This window comes from Anopheles merus, chromosome 3R (assembly GCF_017562075.2).
Source record: "Anopheles merus strain MAF chromosome 3R, AmerM5.1, whole genome shotgun sequence".
In the NCBI taxonomy this organism is placed as follows: Eukaryota; Metazoa; Arthropoda; class Insecta; order Diptera; family Culicidae; genus Anopheles; species Anopheles merus.
This window is the reverse complement of record NC_054084.1, coordinates 20,041,389-20,060,889: the sequence shown is the minus strand read 5'-3', so window position 1 is coordinate 20,060,889 and position 19,501 is coordinate 20,041,389. Positions and strand designations below refer to the sequence as shown.

At 51.0% G+C, this 19,501-nt stretch overlaps 4 protein-coding genes across 7 annotated transcripts in view; 2 read left to right on the top strand and 2 right to left on the bottom strand.

Moving 5' to 3' along the window:
• The first annotated feature begins 71 nt into the window (after positions 1-71).
• LOC121598034 (carnitine O-palmitoyltransferase 2, mitochondrial) lies at positions 72-2,761 on the top strand. Its single transcript, XM_041924509.1, has 2 exons — positions 72-1,250; positions 1,314-2,761. Exons 1-2 carry the CDS (start codon positions 479-481, stop codon positions 2,534-2,536), a joined length of 1,995 nt encoding a protein of 664 aa, XP_041780443.1. The 5' UTR covers positions 72-478; the 3' UTR covers positions 2,537-2,761.
• Positions 2,762-2,943: 182 nt separating this feature from the next.
• Positions 2,944-13,437, bottom strand: LOC121598033 (brefeldin A-inhibited guanine nucleotide-exchange protein 1). Of its 4 annotated transcripts, none has more exons than XM_041924505.1 (4): positions 12,850-13,437; positions 12,300-12,758; positions 5,244-10,357; positions 2,944-5,169 (listed from the first exon to the last, which is right to left on the bottom strand). In XM_041924505.1, exons 2-4 carry the CDS (start codon positions 12,559-12,561, stop codon positions 4,984-4,986), a joined length of 5,562 nt encoding a protein of 1,853 aa, XP_041780439.1. In that variant the 5' UTR covers positions 12,562-12,758; positions 12,850-13,437; the 3' UTR covers positions 2,944-4,983. The 4 variants fall into 4 exon arrangements, with proteins under 4 accessions (XP_041780439.1, XP_041780440.1, XP_041780438.1 ...); XM_041924506.1 differs by having other exon boundaries at positions 12,859-13,437; XM_041924504.1 differs by having other exon boundaries at positions 12,300-13,437.
• A 372-nt stretch (positions 13,438-13,809) lies between these two features.
• Positions 13,810-14,824, top strand: LOC121596968 (brain protein I3). Its single transcript, XM_041922397.1, has 2 exons — positions 13,810-13,985; positions 14,077-14,824. The coding sequence occupies exons 1-2, from the start codon at positions 13,910-13,912 to the stop codon at positions 14,508-14,510; spliced, it is 510 nt and encodes a 169-aa protein (XP_041778331.1). The 5' UTR covers positions 13,810-13,909; the 3' UTR covers positions 14,511-14,824.
• A 77-nt stretch (positions 14,825-14,901) lies between these two features.
• LOC121596967 (cysteine sulfinic acid decarboxylase) overlaps positions 14,902-19,501 on the bottom strand; it is an 8,251-nt gene continuing 3,651 nt past the window's right edge. The window contains exons 2-4 of the mRNA XM_041922396.1: positions 17,897-18,053; positions 17,601-17,811; positions 14,902-15,955 (exon numbers count right to left, since the gene is read on the bottom strand). Coding sequence (XP_041778330.1) covers positions 15,355-15,955; positions 17,601-17,811; positions 17,897-18,053 — 969 coding nt within the window. The 3' untranslated portion in view covers positions 14,902-15,354. The remainder of the gene's footprint in view (positions 15,956-17,600; positions 17,812-17,896; positions 18,054-19,501) is intronic.

The following is a 19,501-nucleotide window of genomic DNA, read 5'->3' as shown; positions in this document are numbered from 1 at the left end:
TAGCAAAGATTTTTTTGGATATTATTCAAACATCCCAACGGTCGAATAGAGCACACCCTTGAACAGTATCGGAAGGGTTTGTTTGTTGGTAGTGGATCAGCTGCCAGCGGCTGAAAAAGACACGAAACAAATCTCACTTTTCACCCCACCACGATACATATCTGCTCCAACACCCCCGGGATTAATGCCCGTTGTCTAGTTTTGTAGTTTAATCTTTTCGACCGTGGTTTTGGTTCTTGGTGTAACATTGTTCCTTCTTTTTTATGTGTCTGTGGTTTGATAAGATTACGAGAGTTCAAAGCTTCGTCACCTGTTGTATTCCTCCGCTGTACAAGTGAAATCAAAGAGAAGTGAACTTTGAACCGAGAACACAGCACACAGCTCCATTCATTCGTTTAACGCAGTGTCGCGGGGTGTCGTCGTAGTGCCTTAATTTTATACACAATTTCTAAACCAAACCAAAGAACTGTCCCCAACCATGTTACGTGTACCGAAAACGCAATGGCTTGCATGTCTTGCCCGTAGCCAGTCTACCTCGGCCCGCCCAACCACTGGCGAGGAGTATCAGTATCTGCAGCGGTCCAAGATACCGATGCTCCACTTTCAACCCTCCCTGCCACGCTTACCCATACCGGAGCTGGAGAAAACGTGCGCACGCTATCTGGCCGCTCAGCAGCCACTCCTGTCGCCCGATGCATTTGAGCGCACGAAGGAGCTGGTCAACCAGTTCTCCCAGCAGGACGGACCGAAGCTGCAGACACTGCTGAAAGAGTTCGATGCGGCCAACAAGCACACGAGCTACATCTCCGAACCGTGGTTCGATATGTACCTGCGGGATCGGGCACCGCTCCCACTGAACTACAACCCACTGCTGATGATGAATCCCGACCCGCGTCCACAGTTTAACGATCAGCTGCTGCGTACGACCAATTTGGTGATTAGCTCGCTGCGCTTCATGAAATCGTTGCGGGCGAAAATCCTCGAGCCGGAAGTGTTCCACATGAATCCGGCGAAAAGCGATACGCCCATGTTCCGCACGGTCACTTCCATGATGCCGTCCTTCATCTCGACGTACGTGGCGTACGCGTTTAAGGCATTTCCGCTCGATATGAGCCAGTATCAGGGACTGTTCGGGGGTACGCGCATACCCGAGCTGGGCAAGGATCGCATCTATCGCACGGATTCGTCCCGCCACGTGGTTGTAATGCGCAACGGGAATATGTACGCGGTGGATGTGCTAGACGCGCAGGGTAAAGGAAGAATCCCAAAAGCGCAGGGTTGTGAAGATTAACACCAATTCTCTCTTGTTTTAGGCAACATTGAACAACCTGCAACACTGCTGGCCCGGTTCGAAAGGGTACTGAAGGACGCGAAAGCACCGGCCGCCGATCCGCTTGGTCTGCTAACGACGGAAAACCGTGACACGTGGGCAACGGCCCGAACGCACCTTACCCAGCTCGGCACCAATGCCCGTTCGCTCGAGCTGGTCGATTCGGCCCTGTTCTGCATCTGTCTCGACGATTCGACGATCGAGCCGGAAAATCCGATCCCGGCCATCCGCGAGTTCCTGTTCGGCGACGGCACCAACCTTTGGTTCGACAAATCGTTCACGCTGATCGTGGCCAAGGACGGAACGGCGGGCATCAATTTTGAGCATTCCTGGGGCGATGGTGTGGCCGTTTTGCGCTACTTCCAGGAGATCTTTAAGGAAACCACAACGGCACCGTTTGCCCAGGTCGGACTGCAAGGCGTGGACAATCAGTCCAAGGACGCAGTCGTACCGATCGAGTTCACGCTGGACGATCGGGTGAAGGCGGCCATCCGGACGGCGGAAAACAATCACAACGCGGTGATCGATTCGCTCGACATGAACTACATGAAGTACGAAGCGATCAACAAGAGCGTGTGCAAGAGGCAACGCATCAGCCCGGACTCGGTGATGCAGCTCGGCTTTCAGCTGGCGTACTACAAGCAGCACGGTGCGTTCGTGGGCACGTACGAATCGTGCAGTACGGCCGCCTTCCGGCATGGGCGCACGGAAACGATGCGGCCGTGCACGGTCGCGACGAAAGCGTTCTGCCAGGAGGTGGAGCGGCGCGATTCGGGCAAGAAGAAAAGCATGGCCGAGCTGCGCGACATGATGAACCAATGTTCGACGGTGCACGGCCAGCTGACGAAGGAAGCGGCCATGGGGCAAGGGTTCGATAGGCATCTGTTCGGGCTGAAGCATACGGCACAGAGGAACGGTTTGCCGCTGCCGGCACTGTACGAAGATCCGGCGTTTGGTGCGATTAATCATAACATCCTGTCAACCAGTACGCTCTCTTCGCCCGCCCTGCTGGCCGGTGGATTTGGGCCGGTTGTGAAGGATGGGTATGGCATCGGGTACAACATCCAGGACGGGTACTTGGGCAGCGTCGTGACGAGCTACAAACCGCACCGGAATGGGCGCGAATTTGTCGACTGTCTGCGGGCGGCGTACGAGGACATTGGCAAGGTGTTGGCCGCCACCGGACCATCGCCTAAGGAAAAGTGATTGAAAACAGAGGCAGACAGCGAGAGAGGCAACAACAGTACTGAGCAAATTGATTATTGTTGCCGAAAAAAACTTGAAGGGTTTAAACATTCAACCGCATTCAGAGCGAAAATCCCGTTAATGTTGTATTTTAGATGTGTTGGTTTTTGGGATAGTTTATGTAATTGGTTATTCCTGTACGATGTAGACGAAATAAAGACAAAAGTTGATTTGTGTAATACTCTACTACAAGTGCACTTTAAGAAGGTAGGGATGTTGAAATTTAGAGGAAAATAGTTCAAAGCTCCACATTTCCTTTTTCACGAGCATTTTAGAGCTCTCCCGCTTCAACCAAATTCGAAGAGTAAATAAAATTAACCTCCCAACCTACACCATTTGTTGTTTTAATCATATGCATTTCGTTAGTATACATTATACTCTATATATACTGTATATTCTCTTTCGATAATAATTTCACATAACAAATAAATGATTAGTTTATCACCTTCTATATATCGACGCTTCATTGCAGTACGTTTTTTCTTTTTGTTGTTGCCTCGGCATCGATCACAGAGTATAATGCTACCAACGTACATCATTCATTTGTCTCATGTTTTTTTTTGTGTTATTTGCTCTACATATTTCTGGACCAATCCCATCTTACGTTAGAGCTGCTGTGCCGAGTGCTTGGAAATGCCAAAATGTAACATAATTCCTATCAACCGAAACACATGCACGGTGCCGCCCATATTACACCGATCAAACTGACGGAACCGGATGTCGAACCAACACTCTCCCCGCTCCTATACTATATGTAGTAAGCCCTTTAGCAGGATTTGATACTATTTCCACAAAAAAAAACTGTTCCATTTGCACTGAAATCTCATCCGTCGCACGTGCGCGCCGTGTGTCCCTGTTTACAAAAGCGATTTGCTAGTTTAGTATGCTTCTTTTTGCTTCGTTTTTATCTATGCATTAATCACGCACAACCGTTTGAAGAGTTGTGCCTGTTTTGTTTAATTATTTGTAATTTTTTTAATAATCATTTCTTGCTATCTGATCTATTTCATTTAATTTCTATCTGTTTTTGTTTTGTTCTCTAACTTTACTGATTAAATAATGTTACTTTCGCGACGACACTGCGTTCCGTTTCCTATTTTGAGTTTCTTTTCTTTCGTACTACACATCGCCAAACACACAGGGCTTTCTTTTGCTAAGATATCCCGCCGTGTGACGTTTGCCCTTTGCGTATGTTACTCTCCCCCAGTCTACCCAAAATTGCTTTCGAAGGTGCAGAAAAGGAAGTTTGCTCTCAAAAAGCAAACAGCAACCGAGTGTTGTGTGTTAATTTCGTTAAAGTAAACTATCCTCCTGTTTAGCTATGTACAAAAGACAACCCCCCTCCTTTCTCTTACTAGCAGAGCATCGTTCTAAACGGATCTAATTATGTGTTTGCAGAGGCCTGTCATGCAAGTAGTAAAAAAACAACAACAGAAGAAACAGCCGGTTCTAAAATTATGAAAGTGGTGAACATAAGATAAGACACATACACACAGTACCTCTACGTTGGAAAGCTTTCAAGCCGTCTTACAGGTTTGCGATCTTCATTTCGGGCCGGGAGGAATTGCATCACAAACTTTGGATTTGTTTTTTTCTTCTTCTTAAAAATGTTCAATCAACGGGGAAATGTTTCCTCCTTTGATGCAGCGTGCTGGAATGCCGTGCATTGCGTGGAGTTGCAATAAAAAGGTGCACTAAGTGCATCGATCTGCTGATCGTTTCACACACTACAGTATCCGATTGTTCGTCCACGGGGAACTGTTCTTACGCCCTGTCGCCGTCCTACCAGCGATGGTAGGGTTAGTTGCATTTACCGAATAAGGTGAACCTGGATTAAAAGGCGAAGAAGAACGGGAAGCCGAAGTGGGAACAGAGCGCCGTGTGAAGGACGAAACGAGCGATGTAAAACGCGGTGCCGGTGTAGGTGCAGCAGCGGGAAAAGCAGCCGCACCGGAAGAGCGACGGACACGTTCGCTGCCATTATTGCTAGAGGTAGTGTGAATGATATTTTTGATGCTATTGCTATTGCTGCTACTGCTACTACTGTTGCCTCTATTGCTACTGCGCACCGCTGCCGGGTGGTGTCCCGCCGCCCTGGAGCCACCGATGCTGAACGCGCCCAACACACCCGCCGTTGAAGCCCGCCGTTGGTAAGCCGACCGACTGCTGCCACCACCACCACCGCGCTGTCGCTCCGGCGAGGACGGGAAGGAGCGGAAGTGGCCACCGTTTTGGCCACTGAGCGCGAGCGCACGCCAACGATAACACTGGCAGCCGCCGGCGGACGACGGTGTGAAATAACCGGCGCGGTATTGTTGGTGGTACAGCACTGGCGGCGATGCGTAGTACTGCCACTGATGGTGCGGTGCTGCGGTCGTAGTGCGGCTGACTGAACCGTGCCGCCGATACTAGGTAGCTGCCATCGGCACGGTGCTACTGTTGCCGTTCGCACCGGACGCACTGGCACTCGAGATTCCAAACACTGGGCTAATGCGGAGAAACACGCGCCGCAGCACGGTCCGCAGTTCCGGCTTCAGATCCACGCACGTTAGATCGCACAGAAACACGTAATAGCTGGCGATGTGGGCCGCAAACTGGAACGGAAATAAAGAAACGATCCATCAGTGGTTCGGTACAGTGGATTTGAGTTTTCCTACGCCAAACTTACCCTTGCGTCCGACATTTTCAGCAACCGTGTCATTACCAGTAGCAGCAGCGAGGTCCACGCGTCCCGGTGCGGTTCGCTCGGCAGCGAGAGGAAGTAATCGAGCGCCTCCGTACACACGCCGATCAGCCGCTTCTCGATGTCCTGCCAGTCGCGCCGCCGGTTCTCGTCGCTGTACATCTTGAACAGTATGCGCAGCACGCAGGCGAGCGATTGCGTTTCCTGCTTCAGCAGGTTCGGCTTGAGCGAACCCTTGAAGCCGGCCTTCCACAGCACCGTTCGCTGGTCGTTGTTCGAGTTGAACTGCTTGGCAAATCGGTGGCTCTGCAGCAAGCAGTCCACCAGCTGCAGCAGGTGCGGCGTGTTCAGGTAGCTGTACATGCCCTGCTCCTCCCGCTGGCACTCCTCGCCGGACAGGGAGGAAGGGTAGGACGAGGCGTGCTGCTGGTGGATCGCGCTCAGCTCCGCCGTTGCCTGGGCGAGCGTTTCCGCGTCCTCCTTGCGCGAGGTGGCGGGAAAGAATACGATATTGTCGATCGTTTGTATCAGCTCGAGCTGGACGACGCATTTGATCAGCAGGTTGGAGAAGAGGACGGACGTGTTGGCGGCACTGCCTGCCGTCACACCGCCCTGCTCACCTGCTCCCCCATGGCCGTCCTGCCCGTGCATGGAATGTTGCGAACCGGAGCGCTTTAGAATGCCGTGTCGGGGCAGGTCTCCATTCTCCTGCACACGTGGCGATGCGGCTTGGTTTGTTTGCGCAACGCCACCACCACCACCACCGATCGATTGTGGCAGCGGGTCCGGCTTCCAGGTGAGCAGCTCGTTCGGTAGCGTACTGTTGAAGATGTCCAGCATGCACTGGCACGTCTTGCCCCACGTGTCCTCGCTAAACTTCAGCCCGTTCGAGATGACCAGATTCTCCAGACAGTTCGTGCCGGAGCGGGCCAGCTGCTCGTTGTTCTGCTGCACGCACCAGTGCAGCTGGCAGTACAGATCGGCCAGCAGCATCGGCCCGAGCACGTCGAAGTACTGCGTAAACACGTCGATGATCGCATACAGCGCGTGATTGCACGTGGTCGTCATCCATTCGGCCTTCTCCGGCTGGTGCTCGGGCAGCTTCATGTTGTCGAAGATGCGGAACAGCACGTTGAACAGATCGCGCCACCAGTTCGCCCGGAACGCGTCGCCGTGCGTCTTCACGATCTCGAACAGGACGGTGAGGCCGCGCGTCCGCACGTCCAGCTTGCAGCGGTTCACCACGCACGACAGCGAGAACAGCATCGGGAACCAGCCGCGCACCCACACCCGGTCCTCCTCCGGCACCGACACGTCGTTCTCCATGCCGGCATGCTCGGCGAACAGGTTGGGCGAATCGTTCACGCAGATGGCGCACGTCCGCACCAGCCGGATCGCCTCCATGCTCGTGTCGGGGAAGCGCGCGTTGCACGCAAACTCCGACAGGCACTTGACCGCGTCCTGGAACGAGTCGATCATGATGTGGAACTGGCTCTGGTACAGCTCGGTAATGATCTTGCCCGTCGTCAGGAAGGCCAGCTCGACGATCGCCTCGTCGTGGTCGCCCGCCGCCAGATGGAACACGGAGAAGATGTTCTTCCAGCCCGACTTGATGTTGTGCGCCTGGGAGTTGACCATCTGCGCCACGCACCGCACCACCATGTCGCGGATCGCGGGCGAGTTGTTCTTCTTCATGATGTGCTCGAACGGGCGCAGGAAGTCCTTCTGGAAGCGGAAGTTCGTGAACTCGCCCTTCTCGATGAACTTCATCGACAGCTGGCGCAGCGAGTCGAGGGCAAAGAACGCAATCTCCTCGTTCGTGTTGCAGCCGACCGCGTTAAAGTGCTCGCCCAGTATCTGCCAGATGCGGGACCACTGTAGTCGGATGCGCCCCATGTTGTAGTACGAAATCTCCACTATCTTCTGCAGCGAGAACATGCGCGGCTGCGGGCGCGTCAGCTCGTCCAGCGACACCTGGCAGAGTGCCTTGACAAAGTCCACGATCGCGTCACCGTCGAGCCGGATCGAGCCGGTAAAGATGCGATCGACCGCGACGACGATGCTCTGTGAGCTCGTTTCGCCGATGTGCTCCTTCGCGCTCGGGTCCAGTGTGTCCCGGTGCGATGCAGGGCCGGACAGGAATTCCGGCCGTACGCCGGTGCCGATCAGCTGGGCCAGCTCCAGGTGCGAGATGCACTTCACGATGTCTAACCAGCTCGAGCCGAGATAGTTGCCGTCCGTGTGCGCCACCATGATGAGCGTCTTGATGGTGTCGATGTTTTTCGCCTTCATCTCGTTGATCGGCGAGTTGGCGGTCAGCAGCGTGAAGCGGGCCAGTGCCTGCACGTACGCGTCGCGCTCCAGGCTCATGTGAAAGATGCACGCAATGCGCACCGCGCACCGGATGCCATCGAGGCAGAGCGACGCTATTTCCGGATCGTCACAGTCCTGCAGTCCGACGGAGAACGCGGCCAGAAAGGAGGTCCACGCCATCTTGAACATCGGCCGCACGTGCTCCAGATGCTTCGCCGAGGTAAAGGACGCCTTCACGTGCGATACCGATTCCATCAGATTTTTGGCCGTCGTCGAGAGCGCCTCCATCTCCAGGTTCCACAGCAGCTTGCGCTTCTTCTCGTTCACGATGATCTGCTTGCCGGCCGGTTTGTTCGCGACCGTGTTCTTCATCTTGATCTCGTGCCCCGCTATCTCGTCGTAGATCTGCGACAGGTACTCCTCCGGCAGATCCTTGTTGTCGCTGATGCCCCGGTTCATCTTGATGTACTGCTCCTTGGTCATCTTGTGCTTCACCTGCGGCGAGTGCAGATCCGTCGTCAGCATTATCACAGAGAACGCCAGCACGTACACCGTGTCGGCGCTGGCGAAGAGCGTGTTGTTCGGGTTGCAGTCGCAGTACCGCGACGCAAACTTCTCCATCAGCCGGTCGATCTTCTGCGCCTCGCCCGGCAACCGGAAGCCCTCGAGGAAGTAGCGCAGCGCCGCCACGATGTCCAGCTCGGCAAAGTTCATCGCGTCGATGTACCCGCACATCACCGACTTGCTCTGCTCGTCGTTCTCGCCCAGATAGTCGCCGATCTGCGTTTTGTCCAGCCGCTCGTCCTCGTGCAGCCACCGGGCCACGTCCTCCACGTTCGTGCCGAGCAGACCGCGCTCCTGCAGAAACGCAATGCCCTTCTTCGGCTTCCGGTTGAACATGTCGATGCCCGTCTCCATCACCTCCTTGCGCTGCTTGCGCTCTTCCAGCTCTTCGGGCAGGTCGAGCACCTCGCGATTGCCGCCGGAGGTGTTGGTGCTGCCCAGCGAGTTGATGCTCACGCTCGATCCACCGTGCGATTTCAGTGCCATCTCGTGGGACGACGGTTCATCGACGGGCGAACCGACACTCGTGTTCATCGAGCTGCCCTTCCGCTCCACGGCTCCGATACCGCCCGACGGCGGATCGCCGAGCGTGGTTTGCGAGTTGGGATTCACGTACAGATCCTTGCTCCACTCCACCATGCACTTCAGGATCGAGACCAAACATTCCAGCCCGCGGATGCGCATCGATTTCTCCTGGTTCACGGACGTGCCGAGCTCGAGCGCCTGCCGGCCCTGCCCGATCTTGGACAGGTCGTTCACCAGCCGCTCGAACAGATTGGCGGCGGAAAAGTCGCAGTCGTAGTTGACGTAAATGTCGACCACGCTTTGCGCGTCCGCACAGATACGCGTCAGCGCCTGGATCACCATCCACTTGTGCTCGAACGACGAGCTGGGCGCCTCGAGAATGTTGAGGAAAATTTCCTTGAAAAACACCTCGATCTGCTTCTTCAGGTGCGTCTTAAAGTTGGACAGCAGCGCGACGAAGATCGACAGCGACAGCTCGAACACCTCCGGCACGGCACTGCCACCGTTCTTGGACAGTGCCACGCACAGGTACTGCTTGATTGCCATGATGAACATTTCGTTCGAGCGAAACACCGGCCCGGCGTTCTGCAGGATCGACAGCAGCAGATGGAGGGAAAGAATCTTCGACCGAAGCTCGTGCGACTTCGGATCGGGGTGGCCCTCGGGGAGCGGTTTCATCGACAGCTTGCACAGCGCTCGAAACACCAGAAACGCGTCCTTCTGCAGGATGTGCGTAAACTTGGCCGTCACGATGCTGTCATTCTCACTCGTCACCTCCATGCTTTCCTGGGACGGCACACGTGCGATGGAGGTCGTATCGGTACCCCCGTTCGAGATGCCCCCGATGCTGGCCGTTTCGCTCGTTTCGTGGTTTATTGCCGGCTCGCTTACACTGCTCGTCAGTCCCACGCCGTCAACGGTGTGTTCCGACTCCTGTGCACCGTTTACAGCCGCGGCTTGCGCTATCACACTGTCCACGATTTCCTCCACGATCGCCCGTACCGCGTCATAGTCGGGATGTTTCTCCGCTTCCGTCGGTTTGGTGGGAGATTCGTCCGGTCCGACAGTTGCGCCCGTCGCACTGGCGTTTGGTGACGCGCCCTGCAGCGTCGTACTGCTGTTACTCCCAACGGCCGCCCCAGCGGACGAGTTTGCCGCCGCGATCGCCTCAAATGCTTGATGTTCCATGCGCGTGAAGATCACATTCAGCATCTGGGTGAGCGTCGCCCGGGCCGTCGTTTGGTTGATCAGGTTCTTGCTCGACAAATAGATGTCGTAGCACGTCCGCACGCCCTGCAGCACCGTGCCCTCGTGCACCTCCACGTGCTGCGAGGTGACGACCGTCAGCAGCGCCTTGATGATCTGCAGCTGCACACCCTCGTCCGTCTGCGGGCCCATGAAGCAGTTGCATATGGTCGTGACGATCCGGTCGATCAGAAACTTGCCCGGATTGGACGAGTCGGGAATGTTGCCGGTCAGGTGGCCGTAGGCGATCAGCTTCTGCAGACAGTCGAGCGCCGTCACGACGATGCGCGGCGTGCGGCTCTGGCAGGCGAGCTCGAACGGCAGAAAGTACTTCTCCGCGTTGATGATGTTGCCGGAATCGTTCTTCGGCAGGGGCAGCGCCGCCGACGGGACGGGCGTTTCGCCATTGGTGTCTGTGTGCCCCGCCTGTTTCAGCTCCTCCTTGATGTCCTCTGTAGAAAGGGGGAAAAACACGAAGCAAAAAATGTGTATTAGAGTGGTAAAGTGGGGGAAACATTACACCTTTTACTGCAAAAGAGACCTTTCGCCCCAAATCCCCAATAGGCTTCTATGCGCTGGAACACATTCAGATACACTTCATCCATCGCTTTGGCGACAGAATCGAACAAACCACCGTCCTGCTACTATCAGTGACGATTGAGTGATGACTAAAAACCCGTACACTGCTGCTTATCATTTGCTCGGGCGGCTGAATTTGTGAAGGAAAACAATGCGCACACAACAGGGAGGAAGAATAAAGCACAACCGATGGTACTTAGGGTGACACGAGGCTTCGTTCCCTTCGGGATACAAGTTGTCTATGGCAAGTACACTTCTCTCGCGTTGCACAATCCCGGGGCGCACACACAGCGAGCGTGTTATCTCTCTGCGCTTTAATAAAAACCCTTCCCTCTCTTCGGGCTGTTTGTGAAGAGTTTAACAATGTTTGTCACCTGGCGAACGCAGAGATTATGGGGCAGGTGAAGGGGGCTTTTGAAGGTATTGGTAATTTGGGACAGAGGCCGTGGTTCCCTCCCTTCCCTTTCGCTTATTTGCTCTTTCACCTCTTATGTTGTTATGCTGGAATAATTTTCCAAGGGTTGTTTAATTGTGTGAAGCGTTATTAGCAAAATTTTGAGGGAAAATTAAACCAACAAATTAGTGGTAACTGAAATTGTAATTTTAGCATGATTCAATAGAAACATATGTTACATACACAATCTTGATGATAGGCATATGCTGAACTGATTTTGTGTAATTAGGTCAGCCGCATTGATTTGAAATTTTGTCTGTGTGGACCGTATGTTCGAAAGTGCGAATAAAAATATTTATACAAAAATTGTCAAACAATTGCTATTGTTGTTTAAAAACATTTAAAAGCCACATTTCAGTTTACTCGTACCTCCCATTAGTCGATATGGGTAAATGAGAAAGAGGAAAAATATATGTTTGTAAATAATTCAAAAAGAATAAAAAACGTTATATCTATAACAAAGTTATAAATTCCAAATGTCCATACAATTAATGATTAAATACATTTCAATCTATAATTAAAACCGTATTCAAAAAGTAGAAAATTTTAAAACAACTTCTCAAAAGCACACTGTTCTTTTCAACAAAAATCGAATCAATGCATAATTTTCAATCTTTCGCATAATTAATTCAATCAAACCCCCATTCATTCAACAACCTCTCCCCGAAGAGCAAGATCGACTACACGTAAGGACGACGAAGCCTATAGGCGACAATTACCTACGACCAGGCGGGCGCGCGTGTGTTACTTGTGCTTTCGTACCAGTATCCCCCCTCATCCTACGTACATCATAGTAGCCTACGGAAAAAAACGATACTGGTGGTGCCCTCTCTCAAGTAGGTTACTTAAGTGTTATTGATTTTTTCTCACTTTACACATTTGTTCCCCCTGGTTTTGTTCCCGACTTCTCCGACCGCTGTCAGCACGTATTCGCTTTTCCGTGCGGGCAATTATACGCGTACGAAGACGCGTGACACGGTTCGGGTAGCGGGTTCGTTGCACAAGGCAAAGGCTCTGAGTGACCTTCCACCGTCAGTTCCTTCCTGCTGGTGGAATGCACTTTCGGGAAAGGGCGCCTCAAGACGATGATGGCACGGGAAAGGGAAAGTAATAAATGTGCTAACAAATGGAATCGAAAAGAGGAACCGAACGAAAAAAAAACGTAACCGACAGATAATCAATAATAAGGGGGTAAAAGGGTTCTTTGGCTACGAACGCACTTCAAAACCCCGGCTAAACGACATGCTCGAACTAGTTAATGGACACGTTAACGTAACAAGACTGCGAGGGAGGGGGGATCTACAGTGAACGCAAATAACGCAATATTTAGGGAATATTAATCATTGGCCAAGCATGCTTACCGAGTGCCACATCGCAGGCCCGCTTCAGCTGCAGATGGTGTGACCGTTTGATGTCCTTATCGCTCAGGATCTTCTCGAGCGCTCGTAGGATGAACATTTCTTTCGTTTTTGTCGTTACCGTCGTCGCCTTCGTCGTCGTTCCGCTACTGTTGGCGCTGGTGGCCACCGACGGACCCGTCGTGCCGCTCGGTCCCTTCGTCGTGTTGCTGCTACTGCTGCTAGTGTTGGTCGTGTTTGCTCCACCGCCGGCCACAGTTTGCATAGTTCCGTTCCGTTTAGGGCCGATCGGTGGTGGTGGTGGTGGTGGTGTGTCCTCGCACCTCGATGGCACTTTTTACCCCCCGAAATGCCCGGACGCTACCGTATGCATCAAACACTCACTCACAAACACACCGGATGTTCGCTGTTTTTCTTCGTTTTGGTTGATGGTGCCTTTCAACCCACCGACACTTTTACGAGCTGTGTGGATGTCACAAAAGAAAACCCACGACGTCGAGGACGATGTTAACCTTCGCTCCGATTTCCGATTCGTACCACCGGCTAGACTCACCTACTTTACCTTTAGTCCGTCTGTTTCGGATGGTATCAATGGTTCATCTTAGCAAACGTATCAAAGCCTCCCCATCATTCGCCATCGCCCCCGTGTTGTTACCCTAGCTAGGAGTTTGATTCACCCGTCGTCAAACAATCGGACAATCGTCGTCATACGTGGTAAGGTTTTTTTTTGTTGGACGGATGCTTCGTGTGGAAATGACGCTAGTTGGACACTTGGCAAAGAAAGGGGTGGGGGGTAATCCGATCCGATATCTGAAGACGGCGGTGCAGCTCCGGTCAGGTGCAACGGGGAATATGGGAGTGACCCGAAGTGCAGTGTGGCAAGACGGTCAGCAGACGGCACGGCAGAACCCAACACGTCTGCGTTTCTGTTCGCTGCCTACGACACGCACAACTTTCACCAGCTTTTCCTCCTTCGTTAATCGCTACACTAACAGGCTAATCGCACAACACACTGCCACGCTGTATGGCGTAGCATTTACGGGTAAAAACACACGCACGAATGATACAATTTTCGGACCAATTTACGGGTCTCTCGTTCTCGATTACGGTGGCAATTTTTCACAAACTTTTTTTCTCTCATTATTTTTTGATTATTTGGCACGTCACGTTGACAGCTCGGGTCGTTTTAGTACGTACTCTTTGTTCTAAAATCGACAGCGATTGGTAGTGATGGGCAATACATGGGTATCAAAAACACAAATCCAAAAGAGCAATTTCTTCTTACCTTTGAATTGAAATGAGCTTGTTGATGTATGTAAAAATAAACAGAAACAGATTGATCTACAGTTAAGTAACAATATCAATCTAATATTCCAAGTTTTCCGAAAATTCCAATACAATTTGTACATCAAATGTTTGTACTAAAACTGTACACGGTTTGTACATCTGACGTATGCGTTTATTTTGGAATCGCTAGTTGACAGCTGATTCATCGTTCTCTTGTAAACATTGACACACTCACACACAGACGTTAATTTCCAGTGAAGTTGTGCGAGCTTATCGTTTCGAGGTGCTGAAAAGAAATATTCAAGTATTGTGCGTATTTCCTCGAAATGGCTTCGCAAAAGTTTTCCAACGAGCCGCCATCGTACGATCAAGTCATAGCGGATAGCTATCATTCGAACTATGGTAAAGAGAGCAAGACCCACTTCCATACCAAAACAGCAATCCACCTCCCCCAGTTGCGAAAACATTACTCATCTTTCTTTCTTTTTTGCAGCAACGGGCAACGGGAACGGAGGAGTACAGCCTTCCGCTCCACCCACAGTAGCTGCTTCTGCGGCTTCAGCAGCCCCGTCCGCTTCCTACCCAAGACAGGAGTACGTTCAGCAGCAACCCATCGCGACCACCCATACGTACGTGACGCCGATGGCCGGATCGGTTCCGTACTACGGTACCATGGACGGGGGAAACAAGGGCCCGGTACCGATCGTACCGCAGGTAACCATACAAACCGTACCGCCCCAGCGGGCGGAAATCATCAACCACCAGATCATTGTCGTGAACGGGTGCCCGGTGTGCCGCATCGGCATGCTGGAGGACGACTATTCCTGTCTGGGAATATTCTGTGCCATCTTCTTCTTCCCACTGGGCATACTGGCCTGTCTGGCGCTGCGCAATCGGCGCTGCACGAACTGTGGCGTACAGTTCTAAGGCATGGTGGGTAGGGAACGGATCGAATCATGTATGCCAACCATTTACCACGCACGGAATTGGTACTAGCAAAACGGTATGTGATACTGAACCATTAGATAGGATGATATAATCTCACAAACAGATATCAGGAAGCGAGAGCGAGAGAGGAAGAGGAATGAGGACAGTTTAAAAAATGGTACCTTGTATAATTTACAATGTTTTCTGCGTGTTTTCAGATGCTATTCATTGTAATCCACACTTATTATTATTGAAAGACAACCAAAAATGGACAAAAGAACGACAAAATAAATGAACTATAATCTCCCTTTAAACATTCCGCAGCGCTTTGGTTTGAAGCATTTAAGGTGATATATCGTTAACAAGGATTATTTCTTTTTAAAACGCCACATTGATAAAAATAGTCATATATATTGGAACATGCTTACACTTCTAGCACAAATAAGTAATCTTAAGCGAACAACATCACCCCCATTATGGACGTGCATGCTATTCCACTTGTACCGTGTCTCTCCACTATCCACTATCGCATCCACCGTATCTCCTCTACCTGGGTGCACCTTGCGATGTATTTTGTTTTGTTTTGTTTTGCCTTCTCCCATTCCAATTCTTGCACCATTTCGGAAAGAAGATGACCGTTACATTCAATTCGTTTTTGTTTTGCCTTCCCTTTTTTGTTGTAAATTTTACCCTCCTAGCTCCTAGCTAGCAAACGAATGCTTTCAATAAATACATCTGTACGTGATAAAGAAACGGGGTGGAAAATAAGTTAAGCAACAGGGGGAGAGAAAAAAAAACAACAAGGAATTCGCCCGAGCACGGACACACACACACACCAGCGGCCCTACAAATCCTTGCCCAATCGCTCAATCTCGTCGATGATGTAGTTCATGTCCGACTTGTCGAGCGACGAGTTCTGCAGCACCAGCCGGAAAAAGTTCGGCTTGTCGTGGATCGGCTGGTACGTGATCATCATCGAGCCGTCCTTCATCATGCGCTCCTTCACCTTCGGTGCGACCTTGTGCAGCCGGTCCCGGTACTCGGCCGAGTCGCGCGGCACCCCGCGCAGCCCCGGCGGCACGTACCAGAAGCAGACGTTGGTGCACTCCGGCTGCTCGATCACCATCTCGAAGCCGGGCCGCGCCTTAATACTGTTGGTAAAGTGTTCCGCGTTCTCGAACACCTTGTCGATGTGGGCCTCGAACCCGGCCGTACCCTTGGCCCGCCACATGAACCAAAACTTGAGCACGTCGGCCCGCCGGCCGCACTGGATGTGCTTGTCGCCGGTGTCGTACCGCGTGTCGTAGAACTTGTCCTTCTGGAACAGGTAGGTCGCGTTGGTCGAGTGCGCCTCGGCCAGGATGTTGCGGTGGCGGGTCAGCAGCGTGGAGCACTGCTGCGGTGCGGCCAGCAGCTTGTGCGGATTCCAGGTGACTGAATCGGATCTGCAAAATGGCAGGAAGTGTGTGTTCGGAACTGAGTTAATCGGATACGTACGAGCAGTAATTGGAGACAATTTATCAAACTTTTCATTCAAACGCTGCACTGTGCTACATGGTTTACGGCCTCCAAAAATGATTTCATTCAATGTTTTATCCACCCCCACCCTATGAAAGCCCAACTAGCCACGCCGACATGACCCACAGTCGCGTTACGGTTAGCCGGTTTAGCTCTGGTTTTTGCCTGTACCTCGCCCCACCAATGTGCCAATGTGCGACCGCCACAGATCAAGGATGCGTCCATTTTCACCGTGCCGTGCCATTGACATTGGCCTTACTGTGCAGCATGGCGCGGTTGTGAAGGCGGCCCTCAGTACAAAGAAATAGCTACCTTCAGGCCCCTGGGGGCAGCTTGTGATATTAAGAGGGGCGGCTGTAAGCGATTAACTACACCGCTAGCAAAACCGGACCGGTAGTAGACAGATCTTTTGGGCCAATGTCGTTGGCATAAAGTGCAATAAGCCAAACGTGTGCTGTAAGTGTACCAGGCCCCCAAAACCGTAGCCACCACCGCCGCGGCGGTAGCTAATGAGGCGAGTGACGGTGCAAATTATATTTCCCACTCGCCGGAAAATTGACCCCAAACAAGCGATCGATCAAGCGGCACCGTCGCTCCGTGCGGTCTGGGGAGTTAATCACTTTGCCGGCAATTATTGCATGCATTTGTTCCGATGCTTGGGCCTTTTTTTTTGCTTTGCCTGAGTTTAACATCAAGTGGTCGTATGGAGGACACATGGGTCAGGTGGATGGAGCCGGAAATAAAGAGCGGTAAAGGCAGTGGCGATCGCTGTACAGATTTCTTCGCTGTCACAAAGCTGACTAATTGTATCATGAAAGTATAATCATCAACTAGTAGCACCAATTGAATGTCGATCGATCGATTAGTAAATGATCATTAAAAACCAAAAAAAAAAAACGGTGCCGATCTCGAACCCGATCGTGTCACGCTAAACCACCTCCCGCCGCAAAGGTCGCGCATCGGCTTGGAAGCTTTGCCGCGCAAAGTACGGTGCGGAAAGTAAAGGCCAAATGAAGAAACTTTTATTGATCGCGCGCACGGGAGGGCAAGAAGGGGTGTGCAGGCAGCACTCATTCGAATGCATTGTTTAGTAGAACTCCATGCAAGATGAAGCAGAACCCTTTTTAGCTCGCCATTGCGGCTCCTCGCGCAAACGCGCAAGGTTATGTGCAGTGGAGGCGAGAGTGGAGCCACGTGGTAGTAATGGCTGTGTGGCAGTGTCAGAAGCATTCCAACTCGATCGAGCTACATTCATTTCCTCGTTCAGCTGAACATTACAGTTCGAACGGATGGCAGACAGAGCTTGTAAGAAGCAAGGGGGAAGAAATGTACTGTCCATCATCGTGGGTCACAGCCCCCCACCATCATCACCAAGAACTCAACAACAAAAACCAGTAAGAATGGTTCTACTCTTCCCTGTGGTGGTAGCAAACCTGTTTTCAGGCTGTGTTTTTTACCCCCAAAAAAGGGATAAACACGTCCCGAGATCACAACCAAGCACTCGAAGCACGCAAACGCAACCACTGTACACACTTCCGGTTGTTCCTTGTGACGCGGTAGAAGCAGGCTTACCTTTCGATTCCCTTCAGCAGGGTACGATACTTCTTGGACATCAGTGCACCGCCGCCCCAGGCCGCATCCACGTGCATCCAGAGATTGTACTTGGCGCACAGGTCGGCAATCTGCTCCAGTGGATCGAACGCACCAATTACGGTGGTGCCCGCCGTGGCCGACACCATGAACGGGAGCGCTCCCTCGGATTTGGCACGGAGAATTTCACTTTCTGCAAAACGAAACAATGCGTTCGAATCAATATTTTAAATGATAATGTTCACCTTTTGCTGGGTGTTTTTTTGTTTCCAACATACCCAAATGCTCGACACGAATTTTGCCAACGTTGTCGGTCTTGATAGCGTAGACGTTGTCTGAACCGATACCCATGAACGACGCCAGCTTCTTCACGGAGTAATGTGCGTCTTCCGAGGTGAAGATCACCAATCGGGGAAGAGCATGCAATCCTTTCGTCTGTAAAGAAGAAAAAACAGTAATATAATATTTGAATATTTAAAGCAGTCAAATTGAATGTTGATTGAAGTCATCAATAGGTACCGATTACAAATAGATAAACGTGCAATGCGAATCTGTTGCCAGATGATCATATATGTGCGATGATAATCAGGGAAAGTGCAGCATTCAAATAAACAAAGCCGTTTGATTATTTTACTTGTTACTGGAAGTCTACCAAGCGTATCTTATGAGTATTTTATTAGCAATCAAGAGCTTTACTAATGCCATACACTCTACCGAGTAATTTAGCCTTTTCCCTTTACCACTTCAAAGAATTCATGTGGCATCAAATTAACTAACGCTGACAATGTACTATGTAGGTATCTTTTGAGCTTATGAACAGCTTGGAATATGCGGAACCTATTCCAAAGGATTTGAAAGTGAGTCTTGAACTGAAGTCTTGTAAGAACGATCTTCGTTTAGTATGAATCTTTTAATTTATTATATTGTTTATATTTTTTATAACATTCTAAGAAATCGAGTAAGTGATCGTTTACGCATAAAAGTCCTTAGTTGCTAAATCAATAGCCATAGGGTGTCATCCTTAGTACATAGACCACACAAAATATCAAAATATCACTGTAGATCAACAAGTCGTTCAAGTTTAAGGGGGCTGTCAAGCAAATTTGTTACAAGTGTGCCATTATTCCTCCCAGGATCATCCTCTAATATGTCCAATTCATAACAAATTTTTTTACTGAGTTGACTCTATCGGTAGGTGTAATCCAACGCCTGATTTAAATTAGCTTATCAATCAACTGTTGATATTACGACCGTCTCGTCTAGCCGGTAGTGTTATGTTATGACCTTTTCGATGACGCTTATATTTCCACAACAAGCTAATTTCAGTTTAAACCGCTGTTAAAGTTTACAAACCCAATGTCAATGTGCATGATTTGTTTGGTTTATTCTGAAATCCAGCTCAATCCAAGCCTATCTACAACCGAGATTGTGTAATGTTGAAAAGAGGAAGAAAGCGACAACCGAGCGCGATGAGATTAGCGATCGAGTCAAGGCCTACTATCGGTTCTGCTAACAATTCGCAATGGTTGTCAGTGACGTGCAACAAGAGGAGATTTCCCACCTCATTAATGCAACTGTGCCCTCTAGGAGGCTGTGGCTAGCATGCAAAGTGAGCACTTCTCTCTCCCTCTCTCTCTCTCTCGCACCTCTATCTGACATCACATAATGATTGATCATGCTGTCGATAGCGTGATCACAGCGTGCGGATTTGATGAATCAAACGCGATCACTAAGCGATCTGATACGGACGTAGTATTAGCGATAATTAGCGTCTACTAATGGGTGGATAGCGGCAGCCCCCGTGCACACCCGCACACAGTAGTCTGCTTGTCTAGAGCGCAGGAACTCGTTGCGCTTTGTACAATAACCCCCCTTTTGCTTGG

Bases quoted from the DNA above. Each gene is read 5' to 3' on its own strand.
- LOC121598034 (XM_041924509.1), top strand. From the start codon at position 479: ATGTTACGTGTACCGAAAACGCAATGGCTTGCATGTCTTGCCCGTAGC. The intron at 1,251-1,313 runs GTAAAGGAAGAA...CTCTTGTTTTAG, and splicing joins GGATGTGCTAGACGCGCAGG to GCAACATTGAACAACCTGCA.
- LOC121598033 (XM_041924504.1), bottom strand. From the start codon at position 12,561: ATGCAAACTGTGGCCGGCGGTGGAGCAAACACGACCAACACTAGCAGC. The intron at 10,358-12,299 runs GTAAGCATGCTT...CCCTTTCTACAG, and splicing joins GGCCTGCGATGTGGCACTCG to AGGACATCAAGGAGGAGCTG. The intron at 5,170-5,243 runs GTAAGTTTGGCG...TTTCCGTTCCAG, and splicing joins TGAAAATGTCGGACGCAAGG to TTTGCGGCCCACATCGCCAG.
- LOC121596968 (XM_041922397.1), top strand. From the start codon at position 13,910: ATGGCTTCGCAAAAGTTTTCCAACGAGCCGCCATCGTACGATCAAGTC. The intron at 13,986-14,076 runs GTAAAGAGAGCA...TCTTTTTTGCAG, and splicing joins TAGCTATCATTCGAACTATG to CAACGGGCAACGGGAACGGA.